The sequence below is a fragment of the Centruroides sculpturatus genome, unplaced genomic scaffold (genome assembly GCF_000671375.1).
Source record: "Centruroides sculpturatus isolate CEXI.00-Female unplaced genomic scaffold, Cexi_2.0 scaffold1430, whole genome shotgun sequence".
NCBI lineage: Eukaryota > Metazoa > Arthropoda > Arachnida > Scorpiones > Buthidae > Centruroides > Centruroides sculpturatus.
In genome coordinates, this window is record NW_019385757.1 from 117,932 (window position 1) to 141,747 (window position 23,816).

The 23,816-nt window shown below is 28.8% G+C and overlaps 1 protein-coding gene across 1 annotated transcript in view; it reads left to right on the top strand.

Moving 5' to 3' along the window:
• LOC111641824 (E3 ubiquitin-protein ligase HUWE1-like) overlaps positions 1 to 23,816 on the top strand; it is a 125,004-nt gene that overhangs the window by 41,244 nt on the left and 59,944 nt on the right. Inside the window, exons 15-18 of the mRNA XM_023388058.1 lie at positions 8,067 to 8,147; positions 10,694 to 10,779; positions 10,846 to 10,947; positions 18,375 to 18,544. Of these exons, the coding sequence (XP_023243826.1) occupies positions 8,067 to 8,147; positions 10,694 to 10,779; positions 10,846 to 10,947; positions 18,375 to 18,544 (439 nt within the window). The remainder of the gene's footprint in view (positions 1 to 8,066; positions 8,148 to 10,693; positions 10,780 to 10,845; positions 10,948 to 18,374; positions 18,545 to 23,816) is intronic.

Genomic DNA, 23,816 nt, shown 5'->3' on the forward strand with positions numbered 1-23,816 from the left:
GTGAATTAAATTAAATGAAATTTTATATGAAGTATCTGTAATATAATGTAGTAAAAGATACAAAGGTTGGTAATTTAATAGTGGCATCAATATTATAGAAATACAACACAAGCTAATGCTGCCTAGACCAGACATTGGTTACATACATAACTTATTTCAGAGCAAATGATCTTTACCATCCCACTATATGCACCTGTACAGTGATGAGAAGAGCAAGATCTGTTGCTAGCAATAGACATTGCTCTTCTCCCAGTCTGCTATAATTATCTTGAAATTGGAGCAGCAAAATTGGATAAAGATTGAAAATACCAGATGATGTACTGCATGACAATCTCACCAAGTACTCTTAGAGGCTTGAAGGGAATTGCATTACCATATAGAACATAACAAAATAGGTAAAAAGTCTTCAATGCAGAATACAAAAATTTGAATGACCAGTCTTGGCTAGGTCATACTGTGCAAGTGAATACTGTTTTTGCATTATTGGAGATTGATTAGTGCCAGACAGTTTGTAAGTTAGCTGAAGATAGAGAATTGTCACATATAACTGCACTAGACATTGTGAAGAAATCCCTGTGAATGCAGAAAATTTTGTCATGACAGGTTTCACAAGCTTTAACTGAAATGGCAACAATACAATATTGCTGTTATCCACTGAGTGTTACAAGCAAGGAGAGGCTTTTTTTACATCATATCATTCATTTGATGAGACATGAGTGAGATCATTCAAGTCAGAACTGAAATAGCAATCGAATGAGTAGCATCATCATGGTTTACCACAAAAGTCAAAATTTTGTCAGAACTCCAGTTAGTTAATGTGAAAGTTAGTTTTTCTCATCTATGATAGGTATTAACATGATGCATGCCATATCACCAGACCATTAATTGCAGTATTTCTTTGTTTTTGGAACACACTGTTGCAAGCTTTGAGAAAAAGTGGAAATGCTCTACAGGACCCATCCATCATTTTGTGATAATGCTTGAGCACATGTTGCACAACTTATGGTCATGTTGTTCTGTCAATAGGCCTGGAAATACAGTACTCTACCATCCACTGTATGTTCCAGAAGTAAATCCTTGTGACTTTGACTTGATTCTTAACATGAAGGAATCACTGCACAGAAGGCAGTTCAGAACTACTCCAGATATTCTTTAGGCAGTAGAATGTTCTATTTGAGTAATCAATCAAATAGGCTCTGCCAATGGCATCCTACAACTTCCACATTACTGTCAATGGGTCTTACACATTGCCAGTGACTGCATTGAAAGACTGTAAAAATCTGAAACATGTATGGGTTTTTTTGTATTTGTAATTGCAGAGTTGCCAGTACTAAAATTCCGACCTTCATACATAAAGAAATAAAGTAGCCAACTTATTGAAAAAATGTGCTAACAGTTGTAGCAAAACTTAGATAAATACCATTAATCTGTATATATTAGCACTATAAAAAAAAGGCGTGATTAATTAGTATGAATATATAACATTACATAGTTATGATGTACTATGATTAAGTAAGATAATTGACATATATTAGTATACAGGTAATAGTATACGCACTTAAATGCTTTAGAAATATGTTTTGAATTTTTATCTAAAATGCTGAAAGAGTGATTAAACCCTTTGTTTAAAATTTCAGAAGTAAGGAAATATATTTTGATCAGATTTAATATATTAAGTAATGTCATTAAGTAACAAATTAATTTTCTTCACTTTTAATCTTGTATTAATGATTTTTATAATTTTTGGTTAAATTATACTTAAAACAAGTAATATATATAATAATTTAATTTTTTCAATATGATATTAAATATATGCAGGGGCTGTCAGATAGACTGTAGCCAGATTATGTTATAACTCATCATCTGTGTTATTGTCTAGATTGACATGGTCTTTCTTAAAGTAATCATCATTAACTAAAATACACTTGTTCCATCTTTTCTGCCACTCTTCAAATAGTGAGAGAAGCCATCTTTAGATTCGTCAAAACCATGTTTATCTTTTGACAACAGCTTTTGTGGTTAGAAAACACTGTCCACATAATGGTTTCTTCAATGATGGAAATATGAACAAGTCAAGTTGGTGTGTAGCAGATGTGGAAGACAAGTCATGTTAATTTTTGTATCCATGTTAATTGAGTATAAATGTGGCCCTGCCTGCCATTGACAAATAGTCAATGGCAGGCAGGGCCACATTGATACTCTACTATGATAATGTTTGTCCTCATCTAGTTTTATGCAAGTGTGGTCAGTCCCTATGGATGTGCTGGTTCAATTTCTTGATGATAGTCATATAATGGTGCCAGTGACAGTTGTTTGTAGTGGTATAACATGCTGGTACAAATACTGTGACAATCAAAAATGTGATGATCATGGTTTTGCCAGCAGATGGGACAAGTCTGGCCTTTTTGGGAGTTGAGGATGATGGTGATTTCCACATGGAATTTTGTTGCTTTGATTCTGGATCATAATGGTGAATCCATGATTTATCACCCTTCCTGGAAGTCTTTAAACCATCGAAATGCGAAAGATTGGGGCATAACTTCTTCTCCATATGCCTCCAACAATATTTCATAGGTTTCAGTGGTCATTTACTTAAGTTGAACACAGAATTTAGCAAAGCATATTGCTCATCTCATTGCCATCTTGTTGCTGATAGGCAAAAATGGAAATTGCATAATTTAATGTCATTACTCTGTAACTAATCAATACAGATATTTTGAACTTTGCACACTTGCTGTCAAAAGACTGTTTTAAATCTGCTATTTTGATATGATAAACTATGATTTTGACATAGTTTGTACTGTTTTCAAGATATGGTGTGTGTGTCTTTATCTGACAGCTCTTGTATATATAGATTTCTTTTAACTATTAAATTTGGCATGAAAAATCTTCTTAATGAGATAAAACATATAGAATTGATTTCATTTACTTACAAATTATTATTATTTTCATTATTAAATTTAAAGTTAAAAAATAATGCTTGCAGAATAAATAAAAATTTCAATTATAAATTGTTAATTTCCATTTTAAATTAACATATAATTTGAATTTTTGTTTATTATATTGAATATTGATTTGAATAATTAACAGTAAAGATTGAAATTTTTATATAATATACATGTATAAAAACATTTTACACACATTAATTGATGTATGTAATTTTATAAATTTTATAGCAAAAGATCAAATTTCATTACCAGGCTAAATGTTGAAAGGAGGCAAGCCTTACTTACTAGACTTACATATTTAGCAGAGGTAAGTTGTTAATAATTTAATAAAGCAATGTGGTAAGGGTATATTCAAATTTTTAAAATTTTAATTAATACTGTAAAAGGGAGTGAATTATTAAATCATATTCAATTGTATTGTATTTTATACAGTAAAATTTCACTTACATAGCCAGTATATAATTGGAGTATACTGGCTATGTGAGTGAGTATACAATTTACAATTATAAGTGAAGTAGTCATCTAGGTGGAGTTGCAAAAAAGGTTGAGAATTGTAATTATTGTACTGAGTTTTGCTAAAAGTTTAATACAGATTATAAAAGTACTCTGGAAATAAAAAATTCATAAAATACTGAGCATGCTTTGCCATCTAAATTAATTCAAATTTTTATTCAGAGTAATGTATTAACACTGAATAATAGATTATTGATATACATGATATATATATATATATACCATGAATGCAAACTGTTTGCAGTAGGATTTATTCAAGTATTGTACATCACAGTACTAAATGGAATTGTTTAGTACCCATATACTGAATGAAGTGGTAAGAAGGATTTTATTTATGTTAAATATTGTATTTTATGAGGAGAATTCAGAAGTTATTAAACAGAATTCACTAAATGTACAGATTACAAATGTCAAAAAAAGTGTTAATAACTAAACTTGCTTTTACTTCAAGTTCATAGTATTTTTCTTATGAGTGTTACAAGTGACCTACATGTTTATATTTTTACAAAATACAATCAAATTTTTGTATAAAATTATTGAATAAATATTTGTCTTGTTTACTAAATTCCAGATATAAATTTAATTTGTTGAGGTTTAAAAAATAATACAAAGAAGTTTAATTCCATTTAAAACTCAAACAATATGTTAAGTTTAGGAATGCAGGATTTTCCTGTTGGGAATTTTAGTGGTGATAAATGTCACTTCAGGACACGCCTGTCTTTGCTGTTTAAATGAGATGACACCAATATGGAATTTGATTTATATTAAACTTTATGCATTTTACAAGAAAATTTCAGGGTAACCATGTAACTGAGATGCCACAAAACAAGGTTCTACTGTGTTTGAATTTTGCATATTGATTTATATTAGACATTTGCAAAATTAAAATTTATAATATAAATTTTAATTTTGCAAATGTCTAATATAAATCTATATGCAAATATGCAAATGTCTATAATATAATATATTTAATTGAAAGTAGAATTCTGTTAATGAATTTTTATAATTCCTTGATTTTTATTTTAATTAAAAATTTTTATACAATATACTAGTAATAATTTTTTTAGGAATGAAAAAATGGTATAATGAAATTGGATATTCTCGAACTATATTTAAAAATGATGTTATTTAAAATATCCAATTTTGTTACACTTTTTTTTTCATTTTGAAGAAGAAAAGCCAGCATGAGCAATTATCTGCCTAGAAAAAAAAATAATTTTTTATATATAGGATTATATATTAAGAATGTTATATATACATATAGGATTTACTATATATGAATTAGGGAAACAATAATAAAACAAGAGTTTTATTGTTTCCTTAATTCTACTTTAAAAATGTAGTTGTAAAAATATGATGATAGATGATTTGTACTACTTAATACTTAATCAAAACATCTCAGTGAGAACAATTAATTTTTTGGACATTATTTCAAATGTCGCAACTCTTGGATTTTATTATTTTATATAGCAATTAATAAATTTTATAATTTTTATAAATTATCATTTTTTTATCTTCTTATTTATAAATAAAGAATTGCCTGAAACTTATGTACTTGTTCCTCTTATGTTGTATTTGCTTTTCTAATTTTGTATTAGTTTTTGTTAATTAGATTATTTAGTGATGTAAAATTTTTCTTTATTTTGTTTAATTTAGAGTTATTACTGAGGAGATTTTTAATAATACATATATCCTATAATTTAGAATTTAATTTTAGGTTTGATTGAAAACAAGAATTTATTTTTCTGTATGCTTTAACATTATAATAATTAAATTATAATCAACTAATGTTTTTCAGAGTTGGGGAGGCAAAGAAAATGGTTTTGGTCTTGCTGAGTGCTGTCAAAACCTTCCCATCAGTGTAAGTTTTGATTTAGTTACAGTTTTATTGTTTGTTAATAAAAGTTAACATTAGTAAACATCAAAACACATCAAAATCAGAATATTTGTTGTTTTTTGTAATGTAATATTTCAATAATTTACAAAATTTTTATCTTAAGGAATAAATTATTTTTTTAATCTAAATTCATTGAGTCTTGAAAACATTCAACTGTAAATCTAATAATGTGATCTTGTTATAAATATCATTGGTTATGAAAAAAGTTTTTAGTTTTAATGTACAAGAAATTTTAAAAATACAATAATTTTGTACAAGTTAGTTTCATTCTAAATTTTATAATTATGTAATTTAATTTCAAAATTTTATTTTTTCAATTTACAATAAAATATTCTTTTAGCATTTTCCATCCAGTGCAACAACGCTACACTTTGAATTCTATTTAGAAAATGCTGATGAAAAATCTGTAAAAAGGCATCTTCCAAATACCATGTGTTGCATTCATGTAGAAAATGTTGATCAGGTAAGTTCAGATAAAAAGTTTAAAAATTGAAATTTAAAGTACAGGTAGCCCTTGGTTTACGTCGGCTCAATTTACGCCGCCACGCAATTTGCCGTTTCATGGTGTAATTCCTCGATTTTCCCTATGCCAGACTGATTTCCATTTCAGTGTTGATGTATTTACTGATCTGCGACATTGTACATTTGTTAAAATAAAGATTTTTATTGAATATATTTAGTTTTTCTGTTTAATATTATTGGATATGTATACATTTGCATTAAATTAATATTAAAATACTAAATGTTTAAGTACCCACGAGTCAAGTTATCAAACTTAATAGTCCAATAAATGGCGTCCGAATCCATAGCACCAATGAATGTATCCCGTATCAGTTCGTTCAGGAAAACACCTTACAATGCAGTAGCACTTCCGGCGATCACAAACTATCATTAGTGAGACAAATCTACTTCTCTTTGGCCAGACGATACTTTTTTATTAGCCAGACAATATCTATCTCTCCTTAGCCACCTTCAATTTTCCCGCTCAAACTCGCCTTATACATGCGCTATGGCAACTGGTGGTCAACCAATCAGTGTCTCTGCTCGTTCGTAGCTCTACGTTGGGTTAACATATCCTTTCAACTATGGAAAGTTTGACGGATGAACTTTGTGAGTTAGACAATAATTGGGAGCGAAGTGCAAATGTAAAAAGAAGCATCATCGCATCCATTCGACCATATTCCGAAATTCTCAATGAAAGAAAACAAAAATGTAAACAATTAAAGATGGATACTTTTTTCTGAAAAATGTAAGAGATCCGAAACTAAAATTTTTAAATAAAAACATTTCACTTTATTTTATGATATAAATTTTTAATTTTTAAAATGTATTTTATGTATTTTGTATTATATTGTATTAATAAACAAAATTATTTGCTTATTTTTCACTTATGTAGAACCTAATCCTATACCTCACTGTAAATATGGGTTCGTTTNTGAGTATCAAGTGAAAAGTTAGTCAACTTGGCTAACATTCACTTTGCAGTTGATATTCAAATTTCCTTGATATAATTATAATAAAGGATATGTTCATAGAAAAATAAGTTTGCTCTAGTGAACATTATTTTCTCATAACTTTCTTTTGTAAAATTTTGCGAAAATTTTCTTCTATTTAGTTCAAGCAATTATAGTCCATATTGATGATTGTATAAATGATATTTGAGTTGCATTTTTTTTTTTTGGTCAAATTTGTAATACAAACATGAATGTTTTAAATTTTTAAGTTCAGTTGTTGTGAAAAAATGTTATATTAATTCAAAAGTCTAGTTTAGAGAATTAAAAATATTTATAGATTAAATCTTAAGAGCTTAAGTAAGTAAAAGGTCTGCTTGCTTAAGATATAACTAGTTAATGTTGTTTAAATGGCACTACATATTCAAATCTTTAGTTAAGATTTTGAGATCAATTAATATTTCAATGTTTATATATAAAGAAATTATGATTAATTCTGTAAAGAATGTTTTATTGTATGTGTGTGTTTGGTTAGTGTATATGTATTGTTTAATATTTAATATATATAATTTACTATTTGAAATATATTTAAGTATGTGATTAAAAAAATATTTAAAAAAATTCAAATGTTCAATGAATGGGACTGCAATGTCATTGGTAGAAAAAAAATTAATTTCAGGATAACTGCAATTATTGATGCCACTGGTGCTGCTTATTATCATGGATTTTTGCCAGTATTAGTTAGGAGCTGTATCCATGCACTTACTGGTATGTTAAATTTTATATTTTTATTAATATTGTCAAAGATTTACAGAGTTTATAATTATATATATTTCTTTTATTAAGACTAACAAAACAATTTGAAATATTTGAAGTAAATATCTCATCTGGCCATTTAAAATATAAATGTCTAAGAATAATCTAAAAATATCTAAGCACCATATTCAGAATTCTAAGAATATGGCACCATGTTCAAAATTCAATAAACAAACTAAGTTCAGAAAACCAGTAGATTTATTTGAAAAGTAATGTTTTTGAACCTATTTGATACATCATTAGTTCTACATTCTGCATGAAGAGCTGTTGATGGATCAAATATGTTCAAAAACATTACTTTTCAAATAAATCTATTGGTTTTCTCAGCTTAGCAATTTATTTTTTGTATGCCTTACAAAAACAAACTTTTAAATGAATTTGATAGATTTAAAAATATTTTCAATGATTGAAGACTATAAATGTGAATAATTGTTTTTACAGAACCAGATGCTGAACCATTTGCTCTTCCTTTTGCAACAGCTCTATTTTCTTTTCTTTATCATCTAGCAAGTTATGAAAGTGGTAATTATTTCATTTATGTTTGTGTAAGCTATGAAGATATTGACTGAAGTGTTTGTTTGCCATTTTATTAAGTTTTTTCCATAAGATGATAAATCATTCACTTAAAACTATGAATTCCAATGGAAAATGGTTACAATCTTTCAAATTTTTGTTTGTGTTTTACATGTAAAAGACTTAATTTAAAGATAAAATCTTCCTACTCAAATTTTAAAATGACAAAACTAGTGTATAAATACATTTATTAAAAGAACTAGAAAGAATTAATTTACAGTTTGCTTTTCCATTTTAGTCATTATATATATTCACAAAATTTTTAAGTTTCTAAAACTATACTGACACATTTAAAATCTAAATTATTATTATTTAAAATTCTGAATTATACTTTTATTATTTATCAGACTATTTTTGGAAAAAACTGAGAAGAACATTAAACTGATTAAAAATAAAAAGTTTTAATTTAAAATAACTAATATGATCAATGTTAAAGAATGTATCGGAGCTCTCCCTAGAAAGAAGTATTTGATAATCTTAACCAAATTTGATATACTTACTGTCATAGAATGATTTTCAGGAAAAAATATTACTTTAAAATTTAGCCTGTTCAATAAACCTTATAAGACAGTTTCTTTCAAGAAAGCCACACATCAACTAAATTGTTATTTTATATTAGAAATTGCATTTTTGGCACTTATTTTCCTTTGCCCAGTCTATTTTACAAGTTATTTTTACTAATTTCAGTTTTTTGTCATATTCAGTGTATTTGTTTTAAACATTTGTTTTTTTTTTCTTATAAAGGTTAACAAATGAACGTTTTTTTAGATATTTAAACATTTAATATAGTGCAAGTTGGTTTGAGACATTATTTTTTTCAGATGTAATACAAAATTGTGTTGTTTATAGAATAAAAGAAAAAACTATAGTGAATGTGGTTATCAGAAAGATCGTAAGTGGTATATTTAAATATTGTAAGGTGTTTTAACAATTTTTAAAAGAATGTTGTAACTTTCAATTAAGGCTGTTTTTTTCACTTTTGTAAAAAAAGAAGAGGAAAAATCATGTTTAAAAACTGAATGTGATGCAAAAAATGGAAGTTGCTAAAAAGAATTTTGAAAAGGGCATGAATAATAGCAAAAAAAGTGCCCAAAATGAATTCTTTGAAAGGAAATAACATAATTCAGTTGGTTTGTTTTATTAAAAGAAACAATTATTTAAATTTTGATAAACAGTACATAACAGAAATGAGTATGGAATACAAAACTAAAATTCATTTCCTAGGGCAAAATTTGACACTATGACTTACAATCATCTGTAATAGCAGAAATTTTTTACACCTATTAGTTTTTTGTGGACATTTTTCACCAAATTGACTGATTTAGTTGTACTTTCTTGATATCTTCATCTATATAAAAATTTGAAAAAGTTTTTTGATTATCTTAGGTCCACAAAAAACGGTTGTGAAAAATTTCCAACTTATGTATGTGACAGTTATTGTTTGTCACATGATTGCATGCACAAGAGGCCTTAGTGTCATTATTGGTTACATATTGTCTTCAAAAATAATGTCATGGAGGGCTTACACAATTGCTACAAGATGTGGTCATGGTTGTTTTGCCTATGTGTGATGTAATGATGTGGAAGTCCACAAGTTGCTATTACTTTGAAAGCTTGTCTCGTCTAATATAACCTTTAAATGTTTGTTCTCATGGCTTTATTTTGAAAAATACAAAAACATTTTGCGGACCTTTTGATAAACACTTCAGCCCTCTTGTCACTTATTTTCAGCTGAACTTATTTCACATTAGCCCATGCTAAAATTTGAAGGACACTGTGAAGTGGCCAAGGATATTATTCTTTAAACAACACTATGCTGTAAACTAAACAACTTATGATATTGAAATTTGACATGTATTCTGATGACTGTTCATGTATTCTGATTCATGTTGTGATTTTTGGAATTGTTGTATTCAAGGAATGGTAAGAAATTTGAAAAATCAGCAAAAAATCAATGCCTTATATATGCAATCATGTGAAAAACTAACAGTTCTGATCATTATTCATTGCATTAATGTGCATATTACATATGATTACTAACAAATTTTGGGAGTTATCAAAGCACTGAAATTTTTTAAATGCTTGCATTACTGTTCTCTTACATAGCACATGATCACAGTGAGCACTATGACTATTAACTATTGAAGAATTTGTGATTTTTTTTTTGTATCTAAAATTAGAAAACCTTGGTTATCTCATTTTGACTTAAATTTTAATGAATAGTTTTGGATACACACTATACATAGTTGGAGCAGCACTATACAATATAGATTAGGGCAAATTGTTAGACTTATGGATCATTAGTCCTGCCAAAAACTAATGTTCTTTTAAGAAATATTAAATTATACAAATATTAAACTTATATTTTACAGAATGATGTAAACAAAGATTTTAAGTTTAATATATTTTTTTACCACTACTGATATGATAAAACTTATATTTAAGTTTTGATATATTTAAATGATAGTATTTTATAATTCTTAAAATTTTATTAGGTGGAGAAGCTTTAGTTTCTTGTGGAATGATGGAAGCCTTATTAAAAGTTATAAACTGGCATGGAACAGAACCTGAACATATAACAGTAAGTGTTAACAATATGAATTAAGTAATAGTTATGAATAGTTACTTAAAATTTTTATTTTTTCAGTTTGTAACTAGAGCAGTTCGAGTGATAGATTTAATAACTAATTTAGATATGCAAGCATTTCAATCTCATGGTGGTCTTGCCAGTTTTATTCAAAGACTAGAAGTAAGTTTTTGTTTATAAAATCACTTTTATACTTAAAAATCAAGTTTTTACTTATAAGATTTTATTCTATCCTCTATTTTTATACTGGTAATAGAAATTTCCATCATCTGGAAAGATAGATATGATGTGTGATTGGTAAATTGTTTGTGTAGAAATATACTGAAACATACTAAAAAATAATACATTTAAAAAGTTAAATGAAGAAATGTTTTTCAGAACAAATTGTTGAAAAAGTATGAAATAAATTTAAAAACTAAGAGAAAGGAAAAAATATCTGAAAAATTTTAAATACTATTATGTATATCAATCTGCTAACTTTTGTTTTTTCCAGTAGTTTATTAGTAGAAAAGACAAACATTTTCAAACAATTTGACTGTCCTGCCTCAGGTCTGTTATCACTGTTCCATTTAGAAAGTTTTTTATAAATCATTTTACATTTGAAATACAAAATTTAAATATATTTCAAATTTATAAAATATAGAAATATATAAAAATAAATCTTATATATTATACATAATTTTATAGACACATTATGTAGTAGTTCACTCAAGTTTTTACAATAATCTTTTTTTGTGATTTTCATAAAATGCTTTCCAAACAAAAGATAAAGAATCTGCATTCACTATGTTAAAGCACTCCTCCTTGGTTACTTTATATACTTTTAACTTCTCCAAGTGTCATTATGACAGTTATTTTTTTAAGGGAATTTTTTACAAAATTTAGTGACACACTCAGCAGGTAAAAGAAATTTACTTGTGATAATTGTAGTTAGTTACTTGGAAAATAACTTAAAATTTCATTTCATATTTGGTGGAATTTCATAAGTCTTACATAGTGGAGTATATAATAAATTTATAAATATGTATATTTCAAAGAATATAATTGAAAATTCTTATATAACATAGCTTTTATCCTGAAATAAACCAACCACTTAATATATTCATGGTGTTATTTCCTAATACAGTAAGACCACGCTTAATGCTGATTCGCTATAATGCCATTTGCTCAAACCCTTAAAAAAAGCCCAAAACTTATTAAATTATTGCGGCATTTTATTAATTTGTACATAATACGATTATTTACGAACAAGAACCAATCAGAAAAAGGTGTACTTTCTTTAAATCTATGTATGTTTCGTGCAGTTTTGCATGGTTTCCATAAGCAGTATCGACTTCGCTTGGCAAGAATTAACTGATAAATGCATGAATGATGTGTGGAAGAAGTTAATGCTAAAGATATCCAAGAATCCTCAATGAGAAGAGCCTATCACTGATAGGTTCTTCTCGTTGAGCAATAGAACTCCTAATCCTGCTGTATTGATTAGGTTGAGTTTGTTCAACTCAACGTAATCAATACAGCAGGACTAGGAGAGTAGACGAACAGGATATTGAGGAGTTACAGCAGGTTTCTGGTGAGAGCCTTATTAATGACGATCTTTGAGAACTGCAGAACATGGAATTCCTGTAGAACTGGAAAATAGAGATTCTGAAAACGAAGAACCTAAAAAATTTCTCTACCGATTGCCTTAGTAAAAGTTGGTAGCAATAACCAAAATTGTTGATCAAATTGTAGCAAATGATCTAGATTTTGAAAGGAAAGCAAAACAATACATTTTGGATGTGATCTTCTGCTACCAACATTTGCTTAAGGAAAGAAAAAAGCGATAAATGAATCTTCGTAACTTTATTGAAAAAACAAGAATTTCAGAAAAGTCAGGACCTTCATCACAAAAAATGAACTATTAATAATAGAAAAAAATGAACTAATTAACATATATTATTATACAAATTAATATAGAAATAACTTAAAGTACAATTTTTTTATTTTTGGTTGCATGTTCTTCTATCCATATTTACTCTATGCTAAAATGACCTTATTTAACGCTGTTTTGTTTAGCGCTTTGTCGTCTAGGAACGCATCCCCGCGTTAAGCGGGGTTTTGCTGTATTAATCAAGTTAGCTTATGTTATTTATTACAGATACATTAAACTTCGATTATTGTAATCATGGATATTGTTATCATTTGTTTAATGTTATTACAATTAACAAGTTCCTAAGTTTAAGTTAAAATATACTTTAAAAAATTTTGTGTATTCTATTTTAACCTTTTGGTGAACGTGCTTTTCAGAAGCTCATGAGAGGGCATTTTGCAGCAATTACACTGCATATGTAATATTACTTGATTTAAGTCAATAATTAATTATTGTTTTGAAAATATGATTTAGATATACCAGAAAACTAATTTTACGACAATTTAATAAACAAATTGGTTATAAAATATTTAGATAATAAAAAGAAGTCACTCTATTTCCATGTGATGTTCACCTTCACACATGCCGCACACAATAACTATTCAGTAGAGTCTCGAAAACTTGGCCTAATGTGGACTGAAGGATGGCAGAGTTTGTGAAAATGCCGGGTTATTGGAAATGGGGTTAAAAAAATAAGTATTAGTGTTTCCTCAGAAAATACTGTGCTGTACTTTTATGTATTGTTTGCTTGAGAATACAACAGAGAATAAACTGCCCAAATACCCTTAAAGGAAAAGTACGTACTTTATGAAGGCATAGAGCCTTTACTACATGAAAATGAAAATTAATGAATACACAGTGTACAATAATTTACCTGATAAGACAGACCTCAGCAAAATACTTTGAGGCATAAAGCTGTCTATAATGAAAATTAATTAACTAAGGATTTTTTTGCCCTGCCAGGATGTAGCCGAGTTATCCGGACTTCCGGGTTATCGAGTGCCGAGTTTTCGGGACTGTACTGTATTACTATGCTTTTTGCAAACATTTTCTCCGCATTCCTGACAAATCGATTTTGTTCTATTGTTTTTGTGTTTGCCACAAATAAAACAAATTCCAGGTTTTGCTACTTTTTTGACTGGTTTGTCGTTTCATTTTTTTTTTTTTAAAGTGCACGAATGTCTTTAGGAAGTGTCAGCATCATAGATCTTTCTTTCAAATGTTCTTTCATTAGACTTAGGGCAAGTTTTTTTAATAAGATTTCGTCTTCTGTCTTTGTTATCGGGATTATTAAATTTAAATATGATATTAGCATTTATTCCAGCAATGTCGAGATGATGATAAGAGAGCTAGTGGCCATCTCCTTGTAATTCAGGATGTAGTGTAGAATGAACACATCTGATCTACAGTGTCTACACCACCTTTAGTAGCATTGTAGTCCAAATTTATCACGGCTTTGTTAGTTTCCTGATCAACTTCAGTAGTGTCATGCATGGTCGAAAGAAAGATTACAGCTTTATTTTTCTTTGGAATTATTGAAGCAATACAATAATCATACTGTAAACCAAATAGACATGAATTTATTTGTCTGGTTTTGTTTGTTTTTCTTCATTGTTCCTACAAAGGTAAGCCCTTTATTAAATAAATCTACAGCCAAAGGATAACTACTGTAGTAATTATCTGTACTAACATTTCTTTTTGGCACGACTAATCTCTTTACTATATCATCGGCCTTGTTTGATCTCTCGTAGGGCCCTTGCACTTGCTTTCCACAATAAATCTCAAAATTAAGAGTATAAAAGGTTTTAGCATCACATAGAGCATATATTTTTATGCCGTATTCTGCAGGCTTATTAGGAATGTATTGTACAAATTTGCAGCATCCTCTAAAACAGGGGTGTCCAACCTTTTTGTTTCTCTGGGCCTCATTGGAAGAAGTCAAGGAGATTTGGGCCACAAGTTTATATAATATATACTTGTGGCCCAATATACAAATATATTTAAGGATTAACATGTGTAGATTATAATAATAAATATTAAAACTTTATCACGAAAAAGGATATTTTTAAAAATTACTTCTATAGACACTTTCAATTTTTACTTAGAATATACAGTATATAAATTCATTTATTTTTTCGAGTATTTTTTTACGTCAAACAAAAAAAAGTAGCCACATTTGGCGCAAATGTAGCCAAATCTTGCAACGTTGGAAGAAATACTAAATAAAGCTGGAGTTGTGATTCAAAGGATTATAGGCCCAAATGAGGGGGAAAGGAGAAAAAGGACAAAAGATAAAGATGTGAGAAAGGTTGGAAAATTAAGGGTCAATATTTGCATAACAGATCTATTTACCCTTTCTCACTACTTTTTATCTTTTGTCCTTTCTCACCTTTCCCTCCTTTTCCCAAATTTGGGTCTATAATCCTTTGAGTCATAACTCCAGCTTTATTTATTAATCTTTCCTCATTCACACATCTCCAAATATTTGAAAATATTTCCTTTCCGCTCAAAAATAAAATATAAATGAAGGTTTACGGCTTTGTGAAACTTCTGAGTTTACGCCGTTGAAATAAATAAATAATAAAAAAATTTAAACATTTGTCGTTTTGTTTACATGTTTACATGGGCCGCATTAAAACTTGCCTTGGGCCGCATGCGGGCCGCGGGTTGGACACCCCTGCTCTAAAAGGATGAAGCATTTTGTCAATTGTCACAAACTCACTCACATTGAAACTGCCTATACAATTGTTGACAAACTTGGTGAAAGTCTCAAATTGGTGCAAGCTTATCAGTTATTTTTCATTCATCCCTGGTTTCTATGTTGTCAAAACTAAGTGCACGAAACAAAAACCGAAAACGTTTATAACTGAAAAGGCCCCGTAAAAGGATTATGCCTCTACCATCAGAAGACCAGAGCTCACAGCAATTAGTGTTTCTTTCTTTTTTTATACCAATCAAATACAATGTTCCAAAAAGCTCTTTTATTTCTGCTTTGGATGTATCTCTGCAGTCTGTATCTCTTGCATAATTGATGTCAGCCCTTTTTTCTGGATATATCTGTTAGTATCTGTTACAATTCCTTCAATCATTTGATAAGTAATAAACAAATGAAATGCATCTATATCTTTATTTGTACTTTTAGCAGTAGGTCTTGGTCCCGGCAATATTTTCATAATATTTTTTGCTTTTATCTTACCCGAATATAGAGATTTACTGATCCACAAAGTTTTCTTATCTTTTCCTATATAAAATCGATAATTGTCCTTTTCTGTCTGCCCATGTTCACAATTTTCTTCTATGACAATGTTATCTATTTCATTCCCCGATTGTTCAGAATCACTATCATGAGAATTTTCTTCTATAATTTCCTCTTCTGTCTCGGTTTCACTGTGATAGTCAATTTCTTCTGGTTCTTCACTTTTGTCGATTAATTCTCCCAATACTTGTTCTAAAGCTCCTTCCAACTGTTCTTGGTTCAAAGGTTTGAGACCTAAAAACACCAAGAAAATACAGATTTCATGAAAGCTGATTGGAACACTTATAGACTAATATAAATTTAAAAATTTGTAGAAACTTATGGCATTGTTAGTTAAATGTATTTATTCAATAAACTTGCAAATTTTGACTTATTTTATTAACCTTTACACTCCTGTTTGCCCCGCCCATGTGTTTACAGGTAGGTTGTAAAATTTCGAAGGTCAATATAGGTCAAAGAGGTCATAAAGTTTTAAAAATTCACCAAAAATCAAGTTATCGTTATATTCATATGACAAAAATCACGTTACATTTATTAATATCTGTAGTTATATATACGATATTTTTAAATACATTGAAATATAAACTTCAATAAAAAAAAATTAAAATATATCAGACCTGACATCTGTCTGTGAAAATTTGCAACATTTTTTAAAATTCACATACTCCAGTTAAGTAGTTTGTTCTTGGCACTAAGCCAGAAGGACTTGAAATATTGTTCTGTACAATTCTATATAACATTTATGAATGTACGATTTTTAGTTTTAAAATTATCACAGATTATAATATATCCTTTGTTTGGAATCTAACCTTTATTTTGCTATTGATGAATATTACGAACTAATATTCTTTATTCATTTTATTTTGAACAATAATTTAAATTATTGTGATAAATATATGAACCAGTAGTAATACATTTACTATGTGCTAATGTTTTTTATTAAAATAAAAAATAAAAAAATATATAAAATATTAAAATTGAAGGTCACAATTTAAATATTTATCATACATTGACTTATTATAACTATATAAACTTATTATAGCATAAATAAACGTATTTTAGTAATATTATTATGTAAATATGCTATAAAATAAATGAAAAATATTTAAATTAAGAAAAAAAATCGCTAAATGAAAATTTTTGAGTCGACAAAACGCAACCTGGACACAAATATGTGAAACAGATGGTAAACAACACACTATTGTCAAGTGGTGGCATCTGTTGCCAAAAATTTTCATTAAAATCGATTTTTACCAGGGTAACGACGAATCAATACCCCCGTCCATCGTTATTAAAAAGGGGGGACGCAGTTTGGGACCCCGGTAATATAAAGGTTAAAAATATTAAAAAAAATAAATATAAAAGTAAACTGATATTTTACTTACATGGCAGGGCGCATAGCGGCAATAACAATGCAAATGATATACAACTCAATTCAAAGTCCAGCAACAGATAAACTGTTAGTATAACTGACCCGATTTCACAAAGAACTTGTAACTTGTAATATGAGGAGAGAATACTATTACTTACTCCCACAATAATTAAACACAACGTCAAACAAAAGACTTTATTTTTATTTTGCTGCAATTTGCCGCGGGCATGTTCATCGAAGGGTTAAATGTGTTCACATCTGTTCTTTTCACATCAAATATTATATTTATTACATCTGTTTTTCTTTTATGAATTAATTTGCATTTTAATTTAGCAATACTTTTGTTAAAATTTTAGAATTGGATATGAGATGGGCACTGATTTGTTTGAATATGAATATAAAGAATATCAGTTTAAATTTTCTTTAGTGAGAATTCTCCTCTCAGTTCTTGAAAAACGTTTTTCTTTAAAATTGTTTCTATTGATGGGTGGGTTCTAATTTTCTTTCTAAATTATTCTAAATATTAAAGACAGGAAACACAATATATTACCATACTTATTTAATTTCATTCATTAAATTCATTTATTTTTGAATTTTGAAAATGGTGAATGATTTTAATTAGTTGAGTAACATTTTCATATTTTGCTGTACTGAACAAATAAAATATATTATTTATAGTTTTATCTAAATATTCTTAAACATGAAAGTAATAAAATATTTTTAAAATATAAGCTCTTCAATTTTATTTTTAAGATTTCAACATAATACCAGCATAGTGCTGAATCTCTCACACATTTATTACATTAGGGTTCTACAGTTATAACTTAAATGAATGTTAATCTCTCCTTGATATAAATCAGTGTTTTTTCTTTTAAATACATGTGTGATTAATAGCTATGTTTTAAAAGCAAAAATGTTTTTTTCGTTGAAAAATAACATTTGTTAATTATAATTTGTAAAATCAAAAATTCATAACAAAGACTGTTGATTTAAATAGCTTTATAGAAATTTGCAAATATCCATTTTAAGATTTAAATTTATATTTTCAGATGGAAGTTGATATCTGTCGTCAAGAATTACCATATGTGATACAGCCACAGCAGAGAACAGAATCATCTGTTGATTTTCCTGCATCACCATCTGCTGTTGTTGCAACAGCTAATGTTGAAAGTCAAGTACCTATGGAAATAGATACAATAAATGTTACTGCTCATACAAGGTTAACATATATTATATACTTACGCTTATTAAACATTTGAAAGTATTGGTACTAGAGAAGTAGATTTTATTTCTTTTTATTCTTGAAAAATATATTAAGATTATATTTGAGTATAATTAAAATCTGTTGAACCGTTTTTATGTAATTATATTTGTAAGTGTGTAATTCAATTAACATACAAAAGATTTAATTTGTTATGATAGTGAAAATTTCTTTGAAATTTTTAAAATTACATTTTAGATATTAAAAAGTTGACTTTTTTTTTCTTGCTCTGAAAAGTTAATAAATTACCAGTATTTTTGATGACTAAAAATTTCCAACAATTTTTATTAATATATATTAACAGTATTTTCTCAGGAGTTAAATGATGATATTCCTTCACTTTTCTCTAGAGTTGGGACTTGTATACCTGCAAACTATTCCTATTTAAGTAACTTAGAAGTCATCACTTTTGTTTCCTCATATTCTCATGATTGTTAGCTTTCTGATTTTTAAATAAAAAATTTTAGTTTGAAATTTTGTCATATAGTTAAAAGTTGTATTTTGGTTAATGGAAGGGAAATCTCATATTTACCTACAAAATATCAATAAAATAGTAAAAAGTACATACATGTTCAGCAATGTCAGCATTGACATAGCTTACTTGGTAAGTTTGACTTGAAACAACATTTCACTGTACAGAGATGGATTTTGTATAGTGAAAAACTGATGTGTTATTTTTTGAACTTTTTTGTCACTGAGAGGAAGATGCAAAATGATAAGAATACAGACAAACCAGCATAAGAATAATAAGCACTGTACATAATCAGAATGAATATAAATGTCAGCTTTCAATGTAAAGATGACAATGCCATGTATTGAATGCCAGTTACATATCATAATAGAACAATGTTTGCTTGGTTACTATCATAAATGTAGATTCTCTATTCTGTAATACCCACACAACCATCTTTTACTCTTGATATTGAAATATTTTTTAAAAAATTTTGAATTTATTTGCTTGTTTTAAACTGTTAACATTTAAAGAAACACATTATTTTGTTACTCCATGTTTGAGGCAGAACATAATTAATTAAACAATAGAAATATCACATTTTTTTAAAGAATTACTACTATTAGGTAGTTTTAATTTATACATGTGCTATCTGAAGATCTATATCTACAAGTGAAGCATTTGTAGGGAAAAGAAGAAAATATATATTTATATAGACGAGTAAATATATGTTATAGAGAATAGGGAAGAGCGTAACGGATGATAGCGAAGAATAAGGCATTAATTAAAGTGGCATATTTACCTTCCATCCGGCAGAACTATTATTATCTCCTTTATCTTTGAAGTAGGGCACATTTTTGACCATCCAGTCGTATATTTGCGATAGGGTCAAACGTTTTTCGGCAGAGCCGTGTATAGCTTCTGTGATGAGATCGGCGTAAGACATGTTACCCCACGCGTTTCTTCTGGAGTTGGTCTTCTTGGCGTAAGGTGTTTGGCCTTTGAGGACACTGTCCCTATCTGACGGACTGTTCTCCGACCCCGGTGAAGGCCACGTGCTCGGCCTAGTATGCGTATCGTGTGATCCTTCGAAACCTTCCATTTCATTCATGCACAAACACTATAAGCACTCCTGTACACTTAATTTTTTTTCTTTTCCTATACGCGTGGTGGCTTTGAGGTAGACGGGGTATCTACTGGCATCTTTCTCATTCACAACCCATTGGAGTGTTTGGTAGACGACCTTAGCACTGCTTACTACTCTCCTCTGCAACTCACTGTACAATCATACTATGTCGCCTTAGCTCGGAATCTATAAGCTGACAGGTTGATACGTCACATTGGCCGGTGGCGACCTCTGGTGATAAGAAAATAAGAGTCAAGAAAATACCCCAAAACCCCCAATTTTATTACTCAAATCCCCTAAATGAGGCTAACTCGAATTCCACAGATTAAGTCAAAGTTTAATTGCCGCTCTATACATTGAATATTTGAAACTTCTCCGTTTCTACCCTTCGATTCTATAAAATAGGGAAATATTTTTAAGGATCGATATTTAGACGTGGCCAAGTTAAAATAAGCATAAAATAATTTTATAAAAATAAATGAGATTTTTAAATAATATATTTTTTTTTTAACTTTTTACCNAATGTTGTTTATTTAATTTTCAATATCTAAAGAATCAAGTCAAAATTTAAAAGTTTTTTTGTAAATAGTCATTATTCAATTTTTAATTGAAAATATCCTGGGTTGTTCATGTCATCATGTACAACATGTTATGCAAATGAACTTTATGATTACCCAAAATCACCACCAGAGGGCCTGAACCAGTTATACATTGTGCTAAAGAACATGGTAGTTATGGTCAGAAATTGTAACCATTGTTTTTAATGTTTAAGGACTCCGAATCCTCAAATAAAAGGTCGGCGTTTCGATCGTTTTTAACTTTGTGTGTCTTTTTGTTATAATTTATCACGTGTTCTGTGGAAGTTCATCCAGGCCAATATACTGTTACTTCTGTGGTGTGTTAAAAGGATGAAAGATAGATTTGAAAAATTAAAAAAATTTTTTGTAAATAGTCATAATTCAATTTTTCAAGTTAATACAATCAAACAATCATCAATCAATTAAAAAAACTTTAATAGAAAAATCAAACGGTTTAAAATATTACTACAATTAGGGAAATGAATTTGCAAAACATATGATAAAATTGTACTTACTTATTAGTGCAATCTAAAGATTGGTGACACTTTGAATTACGTAGCAATTGGTTTTTGCGNCTACTAGGCACTCGGTAAAGTGAAAATAAGATTTTTGCTGGAACAACAGCAACGTTTCTGTACGCTTAAATTAACATAATGTTAAATAAATAATAAAACAATGGGATCGGTGTAAACAAATATTAAAATTAATAAATTCTAAAAATTTTTCCGTTTAAAAAATCTTTAAGAACCACAAGTGACGTTCACTCTTTAATTTTGACTTCGATAGAGTTCAAAAACAGAGAAAAACCAGAAAATTATTTTCACTATTTCTTACTGGCTGAACTAATTGGATTCTACACTAATTGGATCCAATGAAGAGGCTGAAATAGCGAAATATATATGGATAAAATAATGGATAAAGTAAGAAATAGTGAAAATAATTTTCTGGTTTTTCTCTGTTTTTGAACTCTATCGAAGTCGGAATTAAAGAGTGAACGTCACTTGTGGTTCTTAAAGATTTTTTAAATGGAAAAATTTTTAGAATTTATTAATTTTAATAACAGTGAAACATCTTTTTATGTTCATTTATGAACACTTTTATACAAAGTAGTTGGGTGGCCAAGTGCAAAGGCTGCAGCTGGGAGACTGGAATCAAATCCTGATGAGTCAAAAAAACCCCAGGAATTTTACTAGGGTTCCATCCCTCACAACCCAGGCCTGTTCTTTTTAGCAAACCAATTATGGGCTTGCTATAAAGTCTTTGTGTCCACAGGGTGGAAAGAGTTAAAAAAAAGGTGTCATTGTTGAGTGTTTACTCAACAATGACACTTTTTTTTTAGTTTTATGTTATTTTAATTTAAAAAGGAAAAATATTGTGTTACCATAATGAATTTTGCTAGTTTCTCCAATTGCGGAAAATGATGTTGGATATTGTTTAAACCTTTTCATATATATTATGAAAGATTATGTATATACTGTACACAGATTTTCTATACATATATATTTAATAATGTTGATCTGCTATATGGAAAGGTTGACAAATAACTATGCCCAAATGAAGTTAGTTGTACAGAAAAAATTGAGGATATACGGAATATATATAAGGAAAACTTGCAGAATATTGATAATAATTCATGAAAATAGAAAAATTGCCTAATGAAATATGATGATAGTTTGTAAATAGATTACAAGATCTATTTGGATTTTATACAGAAAATAAGAAAGTGACTCTATTTTTGAAACATTAGTGGATCACATTATAATGAATTGCTTTCAGAAGCTTGACCCAGTGATAAGAGAATATATCCTCCAACAAGAAGAAGATAGATTACTACCTCTATTAATGCTAGCCAGGTTCACTGAGAAATTCAAAGAGACAAACTGACAGTCAGATCATCCAAATCTTAAATGATCTAAGATGACCTAGGTCACCCCTAACTAAAAAATACAGAGGAGCATAAGCATTCACACAATGGATATGTTTTTATTGTAACTCCCTTTAATATTGCTAAAGATTGTTCCCAGTTCTCCATAGGAATCAACATTTCAAGTGTCAGTCAAGTGAATCCAGTTCGAGTAATCCTAGTAAACCAGTAAAGCAAGAGAAAACATGAAACAATTGTATGTTTTGGAATGTTCTGCAGGAAGCATAAAGTCTGTTTTAAAATTTAATCTTGCAATTGGATTCAAGATAAGAAATAGAATAGAATCTTGAGTCAGAGTTTGAAAAAGAATTTGAATCAAAGAGTTAGAGAGCATTGAATTTAATTTAAAGTATGAGGGCGTTTTTTTTTTTCAAATTTTGATGGTCCATAAAACAAAGACAAGTGTAAATAACGAAATGAATTTATTACCAAAAGTTAGGTACAAACATGGTTACTTTTCGACATAATCACTATGAAGATTGAGGCATTTATTATATCTGTGGATGAGCTTTTCCATCCCCTTGTCATAGAATGTTGCTGCCAGTGAATTGAGATGGCCTTAACAACATTGTTTTGAAGATCATCATTAGTCTCAAACCTCTTCCCTGCTAGCCATGTTTTCAGTTCAGGAAAGAGGTGGAAGTCTTCACACATTAAAAAGTTCCAAGCTGGGTGGAAGTCTTCACCACCTTTAAATACCTAGCATATAGCCCAATTTAGCGCTGAGTGACTTCCACTTCTTTCCTGAACAGAAAAAGTGGCTAGGAGGGAGAGGTTCAAGACTAATGACATTCTTCAAAACAATGTTAGGGCACATCTCAAGTAATTGGCGGTAACATTCTATGAAGAGGGGATAGAAAAGCTCATCCACAGATATGACAAATGCTTCAATCCTCATGGTGATTATGTCGAAAAGTAACCATGTTTGTACCTAACTTTTGGTAATAAATTCATTTTGTTATTTACACTTGTCTTTTTATACAGACCATCGGAGCTTGAAAAAAAAACAGCCTACGTATTATTTCAGATGATTACATAGCAATGCTATTTGTTCATTTTACTTCTTATTAATATAATAATCATGTTATATTTTCATCAAAAATGGTTAACATGTTTTTAGCATCAATAAATCATCCTATATGTCATTTCAT